Source organism: Miscanthus floridulus, chromosome 1, assembly GCF_019320115.1.
Source record: "Miscanthus floridulus cultivar M001 chromosome 1, ASM1932011v1, whole genome shotgun sequence".
Taxonomy (NCBI): domain Eukaryota; kingdom Viridiplantae; phylum Streptophyta; class Magnoliopsida; order Poales; family Poaceae; genus Miscanthus; species Miscanthus floridulus.
In genome coordinates, this window is record NC_089580.1 from 143,183,506 (window position 1) to 143,204,120 (window position 20,615).

The following is a 20,615-nucleotide window of genomic DNA, read 5'->3' on the forward strand; positions in this document are numbered from 1 at the left end:
TATAATGCATGGAGAAAGCATATAAAGAAGAAAAGTAAACAACATGATGATGCCAATTGAAGAAAGATGCTTAACTTCGGGGACTCCAATTTCCTTACAATGAGACTACTACACATGTGATAGGTTTAAAAAAAATTGATACCATTTGAACAAGTGTTAGTCTCAAAGCATCCAAGTTGTAGAATAAGCTCCCCCTGAATTTGTGCACACAAGTGTTGAATACTCGTAAAATTTATGCACATTGATTTAAGTATCAAAATACCACTTGAAAGATGATATTTGGGAGAGATTATGTACAAATTGGACTTTGGCACATATTAAATAAATGATAGTAAAACAAGCTATGTGCCGTGCTTTCTAAATAATTTTTAAACCATGTAGGTTTGCTCCAAGGGTTGATAATGAAACCGAGCAAGCCTACCATATGATGTACATATTGAATGCATGACAAAGGATTTAAGCATGTAAATGCAAACATAGGCATGAAAAATAACTAGATGCTTTAAGAGTATATCAATTGAAGGATAATACCAATTGAAATGAATACTAATAGAAAGTAATAACATCTAGTTACCTAATATGGGAAAGGGAATTTGGGTCCATAGTATTCACTAACCTATTTGGCAATGACTATGTCCATCAAGATGCACCCCATGAAATGCACCCATACTTTTTCCAAGTCTCCAAATTCCCCAAAGTCCGATGGACTTCTCACTTCCCTTTCGTGATCCAAACCTTCTTGGTGCTCTTCATATTTGAAATGATTTTCTTTGGCATCCAAAAGCGTTTGACCCCATTGTTGGCTTGCTTGTTCACCTTGATGGCCACCACCTTGTCATTTTTCTTCTTCTTCAAGAGATAAGGTGTGGAGGCCTTTTTGTCCACCTTATTGGTGTAGGTGTTGGAGAGCTTGCTTGTTTGCTTTTTCTCCTTCTTCTTTGCTCCTCCCCCATTCTTTACCTTGCACTCATAGGACTTATGACCTTCCTTGTGGCACACGTAACAAACCACAGTTTGTCCTTCATCAAGCTTCTTCACTCCCTTGACGGTGTTATCTTGATGAAGTTGGGTTTGCTTCGCCTTGCCTTTCACTTGAGTCAAGTCCTTGGTGAGGCGAGCTACTTCTTGCTTGAGTTGCTCATTCTCTTTTGCAACCTCTTGTGTGTATGTATCTACAACCACTTTCTCAACACAAGCTTGGTTGCACAAAGGTGAGTCTAAACATAAATCATTGCAAGAGGTAGATGCATTCTTTTTAATTATGTCATTTCTTTTAGATGCCTTGATGGGGGTATTTTTGACGGCCTCAAGATTAACAACTTTATTTGTTAGCTCATCACAATGTTTGCACATGATTTCTATTTTAGCAAGCAAACTTTGATAATTATTTTGTGAGCTAGCTAACTTTTCTTTTAATTTTTAATTTTTCTTTTCAAGTTGCTTATCATTAATTGTGCATGCATTTGTTGTTGCACTAGCCTCAAGTTGCTCAATTTTAGTAGATAGTTCAATATTGAGATTTGCAAAGTTTTCATATTGTTTGAGCAAATTCTTGTATGCTTCTTGTGAACTACCTAGCTCTTCTTTTAAAGTTTTGAGCTTCTTTTGTTGACTAGTGCAAACTTTAGCATATTTAAGATTTTGTTGCACAATTGTATTGTAAGAAGACAAGTCATCATCACTATCACTCTCACTAAAGGATGAGCTTTCGTTACCTCGTGCCATAAGGCACACACGAGAAGAGCTTGATGATGAGTGCTTGTGGCCTCGCCTCTTGTGATGGTTTTCTTCTTCACTTGAAGAATCATCCCATGATCTTATTGTTGTGAGGGCTTTGTTCTTGCACGCCTTCTTCTTTGTCTTGGGTGTGGGCTTGTTTGGACAAACTTCCACAAAGTGCCCCAACTCGCCGCATCCATAACATCCCCTCTTTCTTTGCTCGTTTCTTTGATTAGTGAAAACGAGGTCTTGAATTTGGATGGGCACACCCTTGACGTTGAGCCTTACGATCATCTTCTCCACCTTTTTAATAAGTTTGATTGATTCTTCATCAAGGTCGGAGGTGGAGGAGAAAGATTGATCATCATCACTTGATTCTTGTTCGTCATCATCATCATCCTCATCTTCTTCTTCACTTGAGGAGCTTGAGCTTGACTCAACTTTCTTGCCCTTCATCTTTTTCTTCTCGCTACAAGCGAGAGCTTTGCCTTTGCTTGATGAAGATGCTTCTTCTTGACCCATCTTACGTGACATTTCAAATACCACTAGTTTGCCAATGACAATGCCCGAGGTCATGTTGCTCAAGTTCTTCATGTTGTGAAGAATGGTGATGATGCTTGCATATTTCTTTTGTGGTAGCACGGAGATGATCTTCCTCACGATGTCCGCATCATCTAGCTTTAATAATCCTATAGAATGGAGCTCATTGATAATTAGATTCAATCGAGAATACATATCACGAACAAGCTCATCATCATTCATAGCAAATGAATCATAATTTTGCTTAGCTAGACAATGTTTTTGCTCACGGACATTACTTGTGCCATCATGGAGCTCTTGGAGTTTTAACCAAATTTCATGAGCGGTATTTAAAGTAAACACTTGGTTAAAAACATCCATGCTGAGAGATTCAAACAAGCAATTCTTAGCTCTAGCATTAAAATGCATTTCTTTTTCGTCACTCTTTGTGGGCTTTTCAGGATTCTTAATGAGTTTCATCCCGTCACGAGTGACTCTCCATACACCTAAATCAACCGCCTCAAGGTGGCAAGCCATTCTAGCCTTATAGTAGAGGAAGTTAGTCCCGTCAAATTGTGGAGGCCTAGCGGTATCCATCCCAACCACTCTACAATAGCGTCGGCTCAACGGCGGTTAAGCCAAAGGTCCAAATGTGAACCAACCGGCTTTGATACCAATTGAAGGGACCGTGACGCCTAAGAGGGGGAGGTGAATTAGGTAACTTAAAAAATCTAACTCTAAACTATGGCCTCTTTTTCAACCTCTAGCAAAACCTATGCAAAAGATAATCTATCTAGATGTGCAACTACGGTTTTGCTAGTGTGTTGCTATCTCTACCGCAAATGATGATACTATGATCAATGTAAATGCGGAAGCTTAAAGAGCAAGGTAGAGATATGCAAACTCCCGTCGACGACTCCGGTATTTTTACCGAGGTATCGAGAAGCGCGCAAGCTTCCCCCTAGTCCTCGTTGGAGCCCCTCGCAAGGAATCCCTCGCAAGGGCCAAGCTCTCGGTCGAGTAACCCCGTGGATAGCCTCGGGCCTTCCCCACGCGCAAGTGGGTCTCCGATGTGCCTCTCGGCAAGCCTCTCCTGGATGCTCCCCGCTGTCTTCACTATCAAGCTTCCGGCCGAAACGCCACGGGCCTTGTTCCCTCCGGTACACGGTGGCGGCCACACCACAAACGCGGTTGGTGTGATCTCGCAAGACTTCAAGCCCCTCCGATGTACAACACTTGTGCTCGTAAGCACGGGGTGGCAAGAGGTATGCAACCCTCACTAAACACTAGGCAAACACCTAGAGCAAGCGCATAAGCGGTGGTCTAATCAACCTAAGCACTTCGCAAAGCACTTATGCTAATCACCTAATAAAACACTAAGCACTATGCATGTGGAGATCACTAAAATGGTATATCAACACTCTTGGTATGTTTCCTCAGCTCCACACTTCTCAAATGGCCGGTTGAGGGTTGTATTTATAAGCCCCACTGAGAAAGTAGCCGTTGGGGTCGAACTCCCGCAATTCTGCTACTGACCGGACGCTGAGATCGTCCTGACCGGACGCATCCGGTCGTCCCGACCGTTGCAGCCTCGAACTACCGATCGGACGCTGCCAGCGTCCGGTCGCCTGCCACCGGACACGTCCGGTCGTAGTTTCACGCGCCTGGAACCTCTCTGTACTCGATCGGACGCTGTGTTTCTGCGTCCGGTCGGTTGCCGCCAGCGTCCAGTCCTCGCGTCCGGTCGCCTGTTTGCCGAGCCACCGGTCCAGCGTCCGGTCGCGCTTCCAGCGTCCGGTCCAGCGTCCGGTCGCCTCTGCGAGCTCGTTTCTTCGTGATCTTACGTACGGCTTGGTTCCTATCTTCATGCTTAGACTTTTCTTGATATCTTGGGTCTTTTCTTGTGCTCCTAAGGTCTTCCTTAAGGTGTTGATCATCGGATCATCACGTCGCCTTCGTCCAAGTCATGTCTTGCACCCTGTTGGACTACAAAACAAACACTTGCAAATTCATTAGTCCAATTTGGTTGTATTGGTAATCAAACACCAAAATCCAAAGTAAATGAGCTTAGGGTCCATTTTCCTTACACGCACGATGGAGTTGCGCGTTTTCCAAGTCGCGCAATATCATCGTCCTGTTATTATGTGGTTTATAAGCAGGACGAAGTTGGCTTTTGTTTCTGTTGTAGAGATCAAGTCGTGGTCTAGTTCTCTTTTGTAAAGGCGACTAATTTGTCTGTGCTATATTGGGCGCTTTGACCTGGCTAACCAAATTTTTTATTAGGAAAGGGGAAGCCCATTTGTGAGTGCCATTCGTACGTGTGTGATGTGGCTTTGCGTATGGAAGAAAGGGCGAGTAGAAAGGCAAGTCCAACACGAGCATCGAAGGTCAACAGACAACAGCATCGAATTTGCAGGGATCCACACGCCATCGACTTCACCATGAGAGATCATATGATCTGATAGTACAGGTTAGTGACGCAGTGGGCTGTGATCAACTTGCTAATGCTGCATTGATACGTGAGACATCGGATGTTCCTCCAGGAACGTGGGAGGAAAAAAAATATGCTAGCATACAGCCAACACAACACGGTGGCTATGAAAAAAAAAAAGAGGGCAGTGGGGGCCTAGTAGTTGGTAAACGCAACAGCCACTCTCCAAAAGCGGGGAGAATATTCAACCTGGCAACGGTTCAGACTTCAGAGATGCCACGCATTACAAATACTGAAGCAGCCTGATTTCTCAAAATGGGTTCTCCCCATCTGCAACTTGTAGCCATGTTAGCCTTCTCCATTCGCTGCATCAGGAGCAGTAGAACCAAACATAATCGGGAATCAGTTTTGTTTTCTTTCCCTTCCCCTTTGCTGTGGAATTTGCAACATGGCATCCTATTATGCCCCGACAGACTCTATCAGCATATGATGACTTGCAATTGCAACTCCACATCAACACTCAGAATCAAATTCAGTTACATTTGTTTTAGAAAATGGAAGAGACTTTCCGCTTCTGCGTCTCCGCACATAGCGTTTACATTATTACATAGTGTAATTCACAATTGATCTTCCAAGAGTAAAACAAGCGACCATCATAAAGTCACAACCATTACAAAGGAATTTGTCGATTTCAAGAAGTTCTCATTTCCACTACACCATCATATTGGAATGGTTCCACCCCAGCATCCAAAGCAGCACGTAGCAACATTGCGCAACAGCAGCTCTATTTCAGTGAAGTGAAGCTGTCTTCTAATGTGAGATTCACATTCTGAAAATGACTGATGCACAAAGATCGTACTAGAGAGTAATTGCAGAAATAGGCATATTTATCTCTGTTTGGGACTTAAAGGCTTTGTTGTTGTTGTAGGCATATTTATCTCTGCAAGAAAAAGGAGCTCCATGTTTTGAAAGATAGGAAATGGAAACATCAATATAAACACTTTGCAAGATTCCTTCTTCTTGCCATAGCTTATGAAACAGTTACATTACTTTCCAAGCTAAAAGAATGGCAAGAAATGAAGCAAAACTACCAGCATTCCGAATGATAATTTGTTCCTCTACTCACAATAAAGTCACATCACATTACTTTAATTACGTTTTCACAAGAGTGGTTCATCTGCCTTCCATTGAACATATTTCTAGCCTTCCAATGCCAAAAGGACAACAGAGAATCAGCTATTGGAAGTCTCAGTCTTATGTTCTCTTGCCCACACCCAGAGCACAAGCATCAAGTTGCAAAAAGACTATCAGAACCTTAGTGTTTCCATATCTTAGACCTACAAGTTCATTCGACAGAGAGATTGTATGATTCAGATTGTAAGATCATCTATGTGCAGAAGAGTTCGCAAGCAGCAAGCTAAGTTAAATTTATAACAAAGCATGCGAAACCAGTCTGTTTCATGGTTCCAAATCCATCCAATCATTTGCATAATAATATGTTCATCTAGATAAACATACTATCAACCCTCTAAACAGTGTAGATTTGTGCTGCAGCATTTGCAAAAATTAGCAGAACTGATGATGGATTTTGAAAGTGTACATCAACCTCACGGCACATTTGATAGTGATTATGGTACATATTCAAAATTATAAAAATTTCACCAGAACTCTTGTTGCATTGCATGGCATTCAAATACTCCATCCCTTGCACAAAATAAGTCCCACTTTCATACCTAGCAAGCAAAATGTTGAGTAATAATGTAATATATTACAGAATTGTTGAGGGTTTAGCCTAGTGCTTACCCATTGTATCTAGTTACCTACTATTACTGCTTTACTATTCACCGTCAAGTAGTTTTCAAGTTCCTAGGCTTCCAAGTAGGAATCATAGCATCTGCTTTATGCAGTTAGAATATGCTAAGGAGTAGGTACACCACTTGCCTATATAAGCAGTGGCTAAGCATCTTCTTGTATCTCAAGTCATTTGCAATTCAATACAATCCAAGCGGCCTATGGCCAAGCTGTCCTCTGACAGCCAAATTCTAATTGTGTTCTAGTTTACCTGGGCAACAATTGGTATCTAGAGCCAGGTTAGGAGAGAGCAGAGGCCATGTCCACCTCCAGCGAGCGCGCTCTGCGTGCAGCCGTCGCAGCCGGCAACAACGCAAGCGGAGGGATGGTAGTCAATCCCGAAGCCGATCGCGCTCAGCGTCTGGCCGCGGCAGAGGCCGCAACCGCGCAGGCGATGGAGGCGGCCAGGCAGGCAGCGGCAGCCGCCCAGGCAGCGGTCAACACGGCCGCTGCGCTGCGCGCGGAGTTCGAGCGGCAGCCTAGGGAGCTGTCGCGAAGCCCGGTGCGCCGTTGGATCCCTTCACCGTCGCCGGAGCGTCGTTGCGGATGCGGAGGCTGTCGTGGGTCACCTGTGGCCGTCCAGTGTACAAGGACTTTGGCACGGGGACGCCATGGCCGATGCCGACCAAGACCAACTACAAAGAGTGGAGCCTGCTCATGAAGGTGAAGATGCAGGCGCGCCAGCTCTGGGACGCCATCGAGTATGGCGACCCCCCGTATCACGATGACCGGCACGCGCTCGAGGCCATCATCGCCGGAGTACCGCAAAAGATGGGCGCGCCGCTCGAGGACAAGGAGGCGTGGGACTCCATCGCCGCGGCGCACATCGGCGTCGACCGCGTTCGCCGCGCCACGCTGCAGCGGCTGCGCAAGGAGTGGAAAACCTCGCCTTCCGTCCCGGAGAGTAGATCGAGGATTTCGCCCTTCGCCTCTCCGCGCTGAAGCAGCAGATGGCCTGCCACGGCGACAAGGACCTCACGGAGGAGTGGGCGGTGGAGAAGCTTCTTCGAGCGGCACCGAAGAAGTACGCCCAGCTGAAGATCACGATCGAGACCCTCCTCAACTTCCAGGACCTCATCATCGAGGAGGTCACCGGAAGGCTGAAGACGGTGGACGATCTTGAGGAAGAACCTCCGATCGAGCCCATCTCCGTTGGCGGGAAGCTCATGTACACCGAGGAGCAATGGCTCGCTCAGCAGAAGGAGATGAGGAAGGGAGGAGACGGCTCCGGCTCGTCCAGCTCATCCAAGGACCACTGCCGACGTCCTCGCGGCGGCAGGAAGCAGAAGCCCAAGGGAGAGCGTGGCGACTGTGGTGGCGGCGGACAAGGAGAGAAGGCTGGTGGCGCCGGCGACGAACGCATGGCGAACCGCGACGACACCTGCCTCAATTGCCATCGCACCGGCCACTGGGCGAAGGACTGCCCTTAGCCTCGACGTGAGCGTGGCGACGCAGCGCATCTCGTGAAGGCGGATGATGACGAGGCGGCCTTGTTTCTCGCCCACGACTTCCTCGAGCTGGAAACAGAGGAGGACGTCCTTTGTTCCAAGGTCGACGCCAACCTCGACATCGACGAACCCCGAGCTCGTGCGTTCCTCAACACCGGCTCCGGCGAGGACAACATGGATGGCTGGTACCTCGACAGCGGCGCCACCCACCACATGACCGGCCGTCGCGAGCTATTCTCCGACCTCGACACTTCTGTTCGTGGTTCAGTGCGGTTCGGTGACGTGTCAAAGGTGGAGATCCAAGGCGTCGGCTCGATCGTGTTCCAAGCGAAGACCGGCGAGCACCGAGTCCTTCACGGCGTCTAATTCATCCCAACGCTGCGCAACTCCATCATGAGCCTCGGCCAGCTCGATGAAGGCGGGTCCAAGGTGGAGATCGACAAGGGCGTGCTTCGCATCTGGGATCACCGCGGGCGCCTCCTCGTCAAGGTGCACCGCGGGCCCAACCGCCTCTACGTCCTCCATCTTGAGGCCGCGCAGCCGCTCTGCCTCGCCGCGAGGAAGGATGACGACGCCTGGCGCTGGCATGAACGGTTTGGCAACCTCCACTTCGAGGCGCTGCACCAGCTCGGCAAGCAGGCCATGGTGCGCGGCATGCCGGTGATCAAGCACGCCGAGCAAGTCTGCGACACCTGCGTCACGACGAAGCAGCGCCGGCGCCCCTTCCCTCAGCAGGCCAAGTACCACGCAGGAGCAGCTGGAGCTCGTCCACGGCGACTTTTGCGGGCCCGTGACGCCGGCGACTCCAGGAGGGCGACGCTACTTCCTCCTGATGGTGGACGACGCGTCTCGCTTCATGTGGGCCGTCCTGCTGCTGTCCAAGGATGCTGTCGCGGACGCCATCAAGAATGTCCAGGCCGTGGCGGAGGAGAGCGACAGCAAGCTCCGGGTGCTACGCGCCGACAACGGCGGCGAGTTCACCGTCGCGGAGTTCGCCGACTACTGCGCAGGAGAGGGCATCCAACGCCACTTCTCGGCGCCTCACTCGCCGCAGCAAAATGGCGTGGTGGAACGCCGGAACCAGACCGTAGTGGCCACGGCCCGGGCGCTGCTGAAGCAGAGGAGGATGCCGACCAAGTATTGGGGGGAGGCGGTGATGACGGCAGTCCATTTTCTCAATCGCTAGCCGACGCGGAGCTTGTAGGGCAAAACCCCCTACGAGGCCTGGCACGGGCGCACACCGGCAGTCGGCCACCTGAAGATGTTTTGCTGCGTCGCCTATACCAAGGACCTGGGGCAGCTCCGCAAGCTTGATGACCGCGGCAAGCCCGACGTCTTCATCGGGTACGCGGAGGGAGCCAAGGCGTACCGCATCATGGACCCGGTGACGCAACGCATGAAGATCAGCCGCGACGTCATCTTCGACGAGGGGTGCGGCTGGGACTGGTCCACTCCGGACGCCGGTAGCTCGGCCTCGACAGCGAGTGACTTCATCGTCGAGTACTGGGAAACTAGAGGAGTCGGGGGAGCACAAGGTGCTTCTCCAGTGGCGGCCGGAGCTACATCGCCGGTGCCATCACTCTCTGCACCGCGCTCGTCGTCACCAAGTCCGGGGGAGCCTGGAGGGACATCGGCGACGGCGGTCACTCCTCCAGCATCCCAGCCGACCTCGCCAACGCCACCACCAGCGTCCCCTACTGCACCTACCGCTTCACCAACTTCACCACCGGCAGCAGCTGTGACCAATGACCAAGTGGAGTTCGCCACTCCACTGGAGGATGATGAAGACAGACTCGACGCCTACTACGACGACGAGCCGCTGCGGTACCGCACGATGACAAACATCATCGGCGACCATCCTCCACCTCCGCCGCCTCAACGCCTCTTTGCCGAGCTGCACCTGACACTTCGACGAGCTTGCCAACTATGCCGAGGCCAAGGATGATCCGACATGACGGGCGGCAATGGAGCAAGATCTCAAGACGGTGGAGCAGAACCGGACTTGGGAGCTGGTGCCGCTCCCTGCTGGCCACCAACCCATCACCCTGAAATGGGTGTTCAAGCTCAAGAAAGATGAGCTGGGAGTGGTGACCAAGCACAAGGCAAGACTCGTGGCGCGCGGCTTCGTCCAGCAAGATGGGCTGGACTGCTACGACGCGTTCGCTCCGGTGGCGCGCATGGAATCCGTCAGAGTCCTCCTCGCGCTGGCGGCTCAAGAAGGCTGGCGCGTCCACCACATGGATGTTAAATCCGCTTTCCTCAACGGCGACCTCAAAGAGGAGGTGTACGTGCAGCAGCAGCCGGGCTTCGCCGTCGCCGGAGAGGAAGGGAAGGTCTACCGCCTTTGCAAGGCCCTCTATGGTCTGCGGCAGGCTCCGTGCACCTGGAACGCCAAACTGGATGTTACGCTCATGGACATGGGCTTCCAGCAAAGCGCTCACGAGGCGGTGATGTACCGGCGGGGCGGCGGGCGCTCTGTCCTGCTCGTTGGCGTCTACGTCGACGACCTCATCATCAGCGGCGCGGAGGAACGTGAAGTGGAGGCGTTCAAGGCACAAATGAAGAAGATCTTCGACATGAGTGACCTCGGCCTCCTCAGCTTCTACCTCGGCGTCGAGGTGCGCCAAGATGCCAGCGGCATCACTCTCCGCCAGACGCACAACGCCAAGCGAATCCTGGAGCTTGGCGGAATGGCTGGCTGCAACCCTGCCCATACTCCAATGGAGGAGCGGCTGAGGCTTAGCAGACACAGCACGGCGGCGGAGGTCGACCCCACGCACTACCAGCACCTCATCGGCAGTTTGCGCTACCTGGTGCACACTCGCCCCGATCTGGCGTTCGCTGTCGGATTCGTCAGCTTGTTCATGGAGCGGACTACGGTGGAGCATCAGCAAGCTGTCAAGCGCATCCTCCGCTATGTCGTTGGCACGCTCGACTACGCTCTACACTTCACCAAGGCGCCCGGCACCGCACGCTTCGTCGGCTACTGCGACAGCGACCTCGCCAGCGACATCGACACAAGCAAGAGCACGAGCGGAACATTGTTCTTCCTCGACAATTGCTTGGTCAGCTGGCAATCGATCAAGCAGAAGGTGGTGGCACTCTCCAGCTGTGAAGCTGAGTACATTGCCACCTCTACTGCTGCAACACAGGCTTTGGCTCTTAAGGCTGCTTGCAGAGCTCCTCGGCAGGCACGTTGAGGTGGTGGAGCTGAAGGTGGACAGCAAGTCAGCCCTCGCTCTGGCCAAGAATCCAGTCTTCCATGAAAGGAGCAAGCATATCAGGATCAAGTACCATCCGCAGCTGTCTGGAAGATGGAAGCATCAAGGCCGACCACATCTCAACTACTGATCAGCTTGCAGACATTGTCACAAAGTCTTTGGGCAGGGCCAAATTTGAAGAGATGAGGGAGAGAATTGGTCTGAGGCAGATCATCCCCAAGGCAGGGCACAAGGCTAAGGGGGAGAAATGAGGGTTTAGCCTAGTGCTTACCCATTGTATCTAGTTACCTACTATTACTGCTTTACTATTCACCGTCAAGTAGTTTTCAGGTTCCTTGGCTTCCAAGTAGGAATCATAGCATCTGCTTTATGCAGTTAGAATATGCTAAGGAGTAGGTACACCACTTGCCTATATAAGCAGTGGCTAAGCATCTTCTTGTATCTCAAGTCATTTGCAATTCAATTCAATCCAAGCGGCCAATGGCCAAGCTGTCCTCTGACAGCCAAATTCTAATTGTGTTCTAGTTTACCTGGGCAACAATTGTATCATACTTGTAACTATCTAGATAGATCAGTAGATTACGGAAAGCATGATTAAAGCAGGATTATATTTATTATTATGCTTCCTAGGTGGACTAATATTTTAAAATGGAGGGATTAGTTGTATAAGGAAATGCAGTTCTGAAAAGGAAACCAGAATTAAATAGCTCACCACATTTGATTGACTATTACTCGCATGGTGAGATAATATTATTTATGTACATAAATCATACCTAGGTTTTATTTCAGACGGGTGCACACATTATGTAAGTTTGAGACAAAACGATTCCATACTTGAAAACAATGAATTGTGATCATGACATCTGTATAATAATAGTGCAATGGTGCCATTTGGTGTGAAATAATTGTTGACCAGCAACTATTTCGGCTACCCCTAAAAAAAAGTAAGAGAAAGAAAAGAAACCTAATTACAGGTAATATATGAACTTGTTAATTGTAACTGCAATCACTTGTCCCAGTGAAAGTTCAACCAGATACAGCCCAAAACTAACACAATGGATAAGATACATGACTCGTTGACAGTACCTGTATCTTGGCAAGAACAAAGATTCATCCTGCTGTCCAGTCCATACCATACATGTGCTTAACTGTATGACTGCCAATAAATTTCTTGAATGCCCACCTTCTCAATGGTATACAGGGGCGTACGTGCCTTGACCATCTCTATTATAACTTACGTGACTTCTTGTTGCAAGAACAAAGATAGTCTGGACAGATGGATGAGCAAGTTATAAGGTTACATTTGATGAATGATGACACTCAGAACATGCTAAGCAAGTCAAGGAACTCTAGAAATTTTCAACAGACACCTGTAAATTGCAAAACTACCTTTTCCATTTCAGAAGGAAAAAACAACAGCATGTTTCTTATTGCGACTGGCCAACTGCAGGTAACTAAATACTCTGCAGTACTGAAGACCTGGGTAAATTACTGCTAGAATTGAAACTTGTTTACAAGTATAAATTACTACTCATTGCACCCATCAGAAGTTTAACACCATATCACTAGGGCTGGTTGTACTGGTAATTGATAAATGTACAGAGCAAATATAACATGTAAATAAAAAGGGACCAATGCAACGAAATCACTCACATACAGCAGGTTGCTAGTAGAGAATAGGAATCATTTAAAAGACTCTTAAAGTTACCTTAATGCGTTGGGGCAAACCAATCCAAAATTCCAGGTTTGGAATGGCCTACAATATAAGAAAAGAGTAAGACAAGTGGTTCAAAAGCATCATGAAGTGTAATGGATGGAGTGGGTTCCTAAGGTAACTGCTCACAGAAACAATTGAAGGCTGATCTAATCACAATTTCAAGGGAATGTTCATTGTTTACAAGGGGGAGATATGATTCACTTGTAGTTTTTATTAAAAAAAAGATTTGATTTATTGATAAATTTACATTCTTTCTTCACAGTTTGTTTTACCGTGGTTGTTTAATTAAATGCATTTCTTTCACAATCCAATTAGAAATTGGGAAACCCAATCGAACACACCAATTTCCACCAAATCCAAGTAGAATGGTCAAAACAGTTAGTTATTTCATAGCCAGGTGGACCTTGTTGTCCACAAGCAAACAATATTTTCACTGCCGGTACGTATATTCAAGAAACATGAAGCTGGAATCAAATCAATTACGAGATTAAACTTGTGGTCTCGCAGATTGATTTTGATAAAACTTGAGTACAGTTCAACATTTTGAGGAGCAAGTTGTCTCTAAACAGTGGGCTCAGCTACAGTCCAAATTTATTTTGAAATCCTGCCTTGAGGAGTTGGTCCAACTCAAGACTAATACAAATTTTAACAAATTATTAGTATAAGTTTTCTTGAGACCATTCCCAGTGCTGGGAACATTAATGAAAAGTTATCTAGCACAAAGTTAGGACGAAATGGTACTTTTCCCTACAGATTTCAGGAAACAAAAATTATTTAGAATAACCATCAATGCGCACACGCATGCAGATGTATCAGTGAAGTGGTAGTTGGGTTAATGAGATTTTTCATGTAACTCTAGTGATTAAAGCTATGGATCAGAGCTTATTGATGAGAAACCATGAGAGTTACAACTAGCCTTACCAAGCAAATAACATCATACTCCATATAATTTGACATAAAACGAATGAGGCATATAAATGGAGGACTCTTGAAAGACAAGCTTTACCTCTACAGAATGAATGCCCAGGAAATAGTATCTGTAAACTGCTCCAATCAAAATGTACCCTCCAAGAAGGCACAGAATTCTGCAGAAAAATTAGATATTAATCAAGCTGAGAACTGCTAAAAGAAAAAAGTGTGAAACTCTGCGATGATGAGAACTCACAAACAAGACTACAGTTTTGTATTAAAAAGAAAATGGGCACCCAAATTCAAGGTAAAATAGACATAAACCAGGGAGGTTAGGGGTGTATACCCACACCTTCCAGTAGCTGAGCTAGATTCAATTTCTTCCTACTGCAGAATGCAGATTAATTGGCTAATATAGCAGGTTCCAGGTTCACATAATTATATGCAGCTCAAAAGAACATACGTCATGAACGAAGTGCTTAACCATCCCCAGCCACTTCCAGAAGCAGAAACAGACCTTGCACAACCAGAAGGGTGTTTAAGTGTTGTAGCCTGTGAGGTACAATTGTGTTAATGTCTTAAGGAAACAAAACTGCTGTAGAAAACTGCACCATTGCAATTTTTTGGTACCCACATAATCACATAGACCAGATACGACGAATTTGTCTGGTACCTATGAGTGAGAGGAAATAAAACAGCAAGGTAAAATAAGAGGTGACAGAGAAACAAACAAAACAATAAACTTCAAGGAGATGCCAATGAAGAAATCTACTCACTTGGGCTGCGGTTGAATCGCAAATAACGGAAATAGAAATAGAACACTTTGATGAGAACATCTTAACAATGATACCCTTTTGAGGATTACTCTCGTCTATTCTTTCCCCAATGAAACAACAATCATGTTAATTTGAGACATCAATACAGAAAGAATAGTTCTGAAAGAATATTATGTCATTCTTACCAACTAGAGATATATGGGGTTTAGATAAACTCCCAATAGTTGTGCAGACATCATACCCTGAAGACAGAAAAATGCAGGTTAAAGTTACACACATTAACAATTTTTATCGATATTTGAAAAATGGAAATGGGGGACACCAATTGTCCCACAGGTACCATTCCTGATATACAATTAAGGAAATAATAGGGAAAGACTGCTGAAAACATATCCAGTCAGGACCCAGGAGAGAAAAAAAGCTACCTCGAATATAATTTGACGCAAGTGCACTGCACTGAGTTCCACATCTCAATGGACCACCACAGTCCTATTATGTTACATAAATAGTTTGATTATGGTACATAAATAGTTTGAAAAAAAACATAAATAAAGTAACAAACAAGAAAAATATAATCTTTAACAGCACTCAATGCGAAGGTACAGAGGAGCCTAAATTGTTAAAAAATAACGATGTTTCAATCAGTTGGATCCCATGGTCTAAAGTTTAGTTAGCTCTTGAGGCTCCAAACGGGTGGTCTAAACTCTAAAGTGATGTCCAAACTTTAGCCAACCTCACAAAAATACTATTAGCTCATTAGACCACACAACTGAGCTAAAGTGGTCTAAAGTTTAACCCTTAACTTTAGCCAACCAAACTTTAGACCATGGATCCAAACAGGTCCTAAGCTAGTCCTTGGCATGACAATTTTTCAAAGAGACAAAGATTATTTAATAAAAGACTGTCATGCCAATTTTATCACATGAATAAGCTAATTGCAAAGATGAAGTGAAGTATCACTTATAATGCACCAATCTTACAGTGATAAAACGTATCCTTCGTCAAATCTTACCAAATACAGCTAGTTGTGATGGATGTCTTGAACAGTCTTTTTGTCAGAGCTAGTGATTTGGACCTATTGCAGCCGCTCTCTAACCGGACAGCTGGGCAAAGACTCTCTCTTTATGCCGACGATGTTGCCCTGTTTATTAAGCCCTTGGAGGAAGAGTTACATATTACCAAAGCGATCCTAGATATCTTTGGTGAAGCCTCGGGCCTGAAAACCAACCTTGGTAAGAGCTGTATTATTCCGATTCAATGTAGAGATGATACTTTGGCAGAAGTTAGCAACACGCTGCCATGTACAGTTTCAGAATTCCCTTGCACTTATTTGGGGCTCCCGATCTCAAACAAGAAACTTAGCAAAGCAGCTTTGATGCCTTGGGTTGAGAAGATTGCGGATAAGCTCCCAAGTTGGAAAGCCGCCCTCATGAATAGGGCTGGTCGTGCTACTCTAGTGAGATATGTGCTCTCAACTATTCCGGCGTATCTCCTGGTCGCTATCAATGTCCCCAAGTGGTTTATCAAATTGATTAACAAATTCAGAAAAGGATTCCTTTGGAAGGGCAGGGAGCAGGCTAATGGAGGCTGCTGTTTGGTTGCTTGGGAAAAGGTACAATGACTGATTGACCTTGAAGGCCTTGGCATACTTAATCTTGAGACCATGAGCTGGGCCCTGCAGATGCGATGGCAATGGCTCAAGAAAACTCGAGCTGATCGTCCTTGGGTTGATTTGGAACTGCCTTGTCATGCTAACACATTGGCATTATTCTCTATTGCAGTAACAACCCAAGTAGGAAATGGCAAGAACACACTGTTTTGGACAGATCGATGGCTCCATGGATGTTCCATTTCTGAGTTGGCACCTACAGTGGTTGCTCGTGTCAGACCTCAAATTAAAACCAAAAGAACAGTGGCAGAGGCACTTGAAAATAATGCTTGGGTGAGTGATATTCAGGGGAAGGGCGGGCCTAGTGCAAGCGGTAGAGTCTTATCGCCTGTGACCGGAAGGTCCCGGGTTCGAGTCGCGGTCTCCTCGCATTGCACAGGCAAGGGTAAGGCTTGCCACTGACACCCTTCCCCAGACCCCGCACAGAGCGGGAGCTCTCTGCACTGGGTATGCCCTTTGAGTGATATTCAGGGAGGCCTGTCCATGGTCGGACTCTCAGAGTACTTGCATCTTTGCGATGGTCTTAGGGAGGTTGCGCTCTCCCAGGATGATGATCAACATATTTGGAGATTTGATGCCTCTGGAACATACTCCACCAAGTCTACCTACCGAGCTTTCTTCTATGGTTCGGTGACATTTGAGCCTTGGCGACGTTTATGGAAGTCATGGGCCCCTGGAAAATGTAAATTTTTTATTTGGCTCGCCATCATAAACCGATGTTGGACAGCGGATTGGCTTGATCACCGAGGATTGTCACATCCAGAGAGATGTCCATTATGCGACCAAGAGGAGGAGACTATTCAACATCTGCTCACTAATTGTGTGTTCTCACGTCAAATATGGTTCAGCATCCTTTCTCCTATGGAGATGGATGAAGCAGTACCACAACAGAACGAACATAGCTTTGCTGATTGGTGGGCCAAGTACATTCCTAGAGTCAAGAAGGAGTACAAGAAAGGGGTTAATTCGCTAATCGTTCTGACATCTTGGCTGATATGGAAGCAACGCAATTCTTGTGTCTTTGATGGAGCTACTCCATCCGTTAACGAGGTCTTGAGACAGTTTAGAGATGAGTACAAACTGTGGTGCTTGGCTGGAGCTAAGAAGCTCCAAGCACTTCGGTTAGATGGGGTAGGGACATCTGGTTAGGTGCCTGGTTGTCGGTCGTCAGATGCCTCACAGGTGATAATGTTGTAAGTGCCCCAACCTTCTCATGTATGGTACTGGCATGAGTTGGTAATGAACTCAGGCCTTCATTTTCTCTCTATAATACAATGATACGCAGCTCTCCTGCGTATTCGAGAAAAAAAAAAGTTGCTATTGAAACAGTGTCCATAAAAAAGAATACACACACAAAATAGCAAATGAGAAGTAAATAAATTGTGCAGTATAATATAAATCCTATTTATAATACAATCAGGAAAGGCTGAGACGAACTCAATATAGGGCGTACCCAGTGCAGAGAGCTCCCGCTCTGTGCGAGGTCTGGGGAAGGGTGTCAGTGGCAAGCCTTACCCTCGCATGTGCAATGCGAGGAGACCGCGACTCGAACCCGGGACCTTCCGGTCACAGGCGGTAAAACTCTACCGCTTGCACCAGGCCCGCCCTTCAGACGAACTCAATATAGTTCCAGATAATGCAATGCAACAACAGATGATACTTTGCTCATTCAGCGCGAGCATGGAAATTAAATGCTGAAGTACAGGCGTGAGTGCCAAGTGTGCAAATGACCCGTAATGGAAATCCTAGAGAAAACCTGAACATCTTGCGTTTAACTGATGGAATAGCTAGACCAAGGGAGTATACCTCACAATTAAGACACATAGGTGGGTCAAAGTTGAATAGCATTTCATCGCAAAGCTGCACGCATGGCACAAACAAAACTATCATTAGTGGAACACCAAACCCTAAAAGTCTCACCCCTCCAGAAAGAGAGTGTTTTAGGAAACTCAAGAGTCTATTTTCAGTTACTAACCAGCTTATCATATTAGCTTTTGGAAATTTAGAAAGTATGTCAGCATATGCAATACACACTCAGACATAAAGGAGTATACTATCCTAACCAACCTGGAACCAGAGTATGGAATCATTCACGGCCACCTTGTAAAACCTGAAACACAAGATGGGCATTATTGTGGGACACACTCAGCATAGGTATAATAACACACAAAAAAATGTGATTCCCCAGAACAAATATTTCTAACACATGAGAATTCAAGTATGCAACTGAGTCGAACTGATTGAATACAAGTATGCCTAGAGCTGATTAAGGGCCTCTTTGGCACGGCTTATGCCGGCTTCGGCTTCATCTATTTTGCGCAAATCGAGGCACTGTAGCGTGAAGCCGTTTTGTAAGCCGGGGTTAAAATGAACTAGAAGCCGGGAAAAGCCAGTTTTTCTGGCTTCACCGGCTTTGGCTTCACCGGTGAAGCCGTTTTGGATGAGCCGTGCCAAAGGGGGCTTAAATATTTCTGGAGGTCTTAGCTTCAACTCTCAGCAAGTAAGACAATCAGGCCACTTGCTTTTCAAAAGAAAAGCCAAGCAGGCCACAAATGCACATATCTATTGACTGTTGAGGCTTGAGACACCCTTTTCTGATACCGAGACAAATTTCATATACAAAAGCAATGCCAGGTGACGCATCACTAACTTCAGTTCAGCAACAACCAAGCTCAGGACTCAGGACGAGCACTTCGAGGAACACGGGAAGGGCGTCTCCACGACCATCCACCACTAGGCAGGAGGAGGACCCGAAGTAACCGCGAGGCGCGAGGAGGCAGGCCTCACCTCACCCCCTCCAGAAATGAATTCGCGGCAATCCCCATCCCGGTGGACGCAGGGGAGTACTGCTTGATACACTGGTCTTATATATAGTAGTCCATCATGGGCAGTTGGCGGATCCAGGATTTGAACTCAGGGTATGCCGTCCAAATTTTTTCATATATAATTCGGTAAAACCATTTCTCAATTCGGTAATAATTATAAAATTAAACGTAATTTGATATACACACACTAAATTACATGATAAGTATGAAACTGAAAGACATAAATTTTAATATAAATAGTTCAAACGTCATATTAACAGTCCCAAATATAAACATAAAAGAGAGTATGTAAGAGACTTATCATACTACTTATCTGACTTTTTAAACTGTTTTCTAAGGGATGTGAATGTTTCTATTATATTATCTTTATTCACTTAAAAATGCCTCTTAACAAATTCTTAATTTTGCTTTCACTAAATCATGGTAGAAAATACCCAATCAACAATTGTCGTTGCCTAGCAATATCAATAGGCTTTATGTTTTTACATAAAATAAAAGAGAAGAGACAAAAGCAGAGATGGAATACCTCGGTAGCTAGCAGTCGAGATCTATGCCTAGCACGTTAGTCGCGCACGCACAGCAGCCGACCAGCAGCAGCGAAGTAGCTAGGGCGGATCCTCAATCTGACCATCTTAATCATGATTAGTGGTGACGTCGTGTCCTCGCCTGAGTGCGTGTACGGCTTCGTTGATCAGAGACGGCGGCGATCTGAGACCTAGCGGCATTGGATCGATGGACTCCTACCATAAAGTCCCGTTGTGTAGGGTCCTTCCAAGTGACGTCGTGTGGCCGTAGGCCGGGCCGTAGCTGGTATAGGCCGTGTCACTGGGTGAGGTCGTGGGCCTCGAAAGTGAAAAGGCCTCACGCCGCACGGCGCAGCCTCAGTTTGTTATTTTGCAAGTTTTTCGGTTTTACTACAAAAAAAATATACATGTATATATACTCCATACATGCTAGACCTGCAGGGTATGCCGGTGCATACCTGGCATACCCTGTAGATCCGCCCCTCATGGGTACCAACGTCACGTACCCGTCCTCGCTGAGCACGCCGTGGCGGTGCGCCGGCGTCGGCGCCGCGAGGTCGAAGCTGTAGAGCTCGCTGCCGCGGGCGACGGAGAACTCGCAGGAGCCGCCTTCCCCCCCACCGGTGAGGCCGCTGCTGCAGGCGGCCGCGAGGAGGAGTAGCAGGAGAAGCGGCGGCAGGCGGGGCCCCGGAGGCGGCATTCGCAGCGGCGGCGCAACCGAGGATGAGCAGGAGCGAGTGAGCTTTTCTGCTTGTGGCTGGGGAAGCGAGGACCGAGGAGGGAAGCCTGGAATCCTAGATGCCTCCGCTTGCGCGCGGCTTGAGTTGGACCGCTTTGGCGTTTGTCCGCATCGGTAGTCACGGCTCACGGGTGTGTCGTGTCGGGGCCCCGACGATTCTCTCCTCGGCCGACCGCGCCATCGTCCGTCGTCCCCATCCGCCCTGCGCCCCGCACCGCTCACGTCATCACGTGGTGTTTTCTGCCGCGGCCTGCCGGCCTGTGTTCG

The 20,615-nt window shown here is 47.1% G+C and overlaps 1 protein-coding gene across 5 annotated transcripts; it reads right to left on the reverse strand.

Annotated features, from left to right (window-relative positions):
* Positions 1-4,888: 4,888 nt before the first annotated feature.
* LOC136542786 (uncharacterized) lies at positions 4,889-20,508 on the reverse strand. Of its 5 annotated transcripts, none has more exons than XR_010780774.1 (12): positions 20,116-20,508; positions 18,328-18,370; positions 18,067-18,120; positions 15,017-15,080; positions 14,777-14,833; positions 14,592-14,686; positions 14,450-14,488; positions 14,279-14,367; positions 13,913-13,991; positions 12,898-12,945; positions 12,276-12,457; positions 4,889-5,609 (listed from the first exon to the last, which is right to left on the reverse strand). XR_010780774.1 is itself a non-coding variant. In XM_066535392.1 (11 exons), the coding sequence occupies exons 1-11, from the start codon at positions 20,307-20,309 to the stop codon at positions 12,377-12,379; spliced, it is 843 nt and encodes a 280-aa protein (XP_066391489.1). In that variant the 5' UTR covers positions 20,310-20,508; the 3' UTR covers positions 11,278-12,376. The 5 variants fall into 5 exon arrangements, 1 of the variants encoding a protein (XP_066391489.1); XR_010780781.1 differs by lacking the exon at positions 4,889-5,609 and adding an exon at positions 5,621-6,006; XR_010780778.1 differs by lacking the exon at positions 4,889-5,609 and adding an exon at positions 5,621-6,402.
* Between the last annotated feature and the right edge of the window lie 107 nt (positions 20,509-20,615).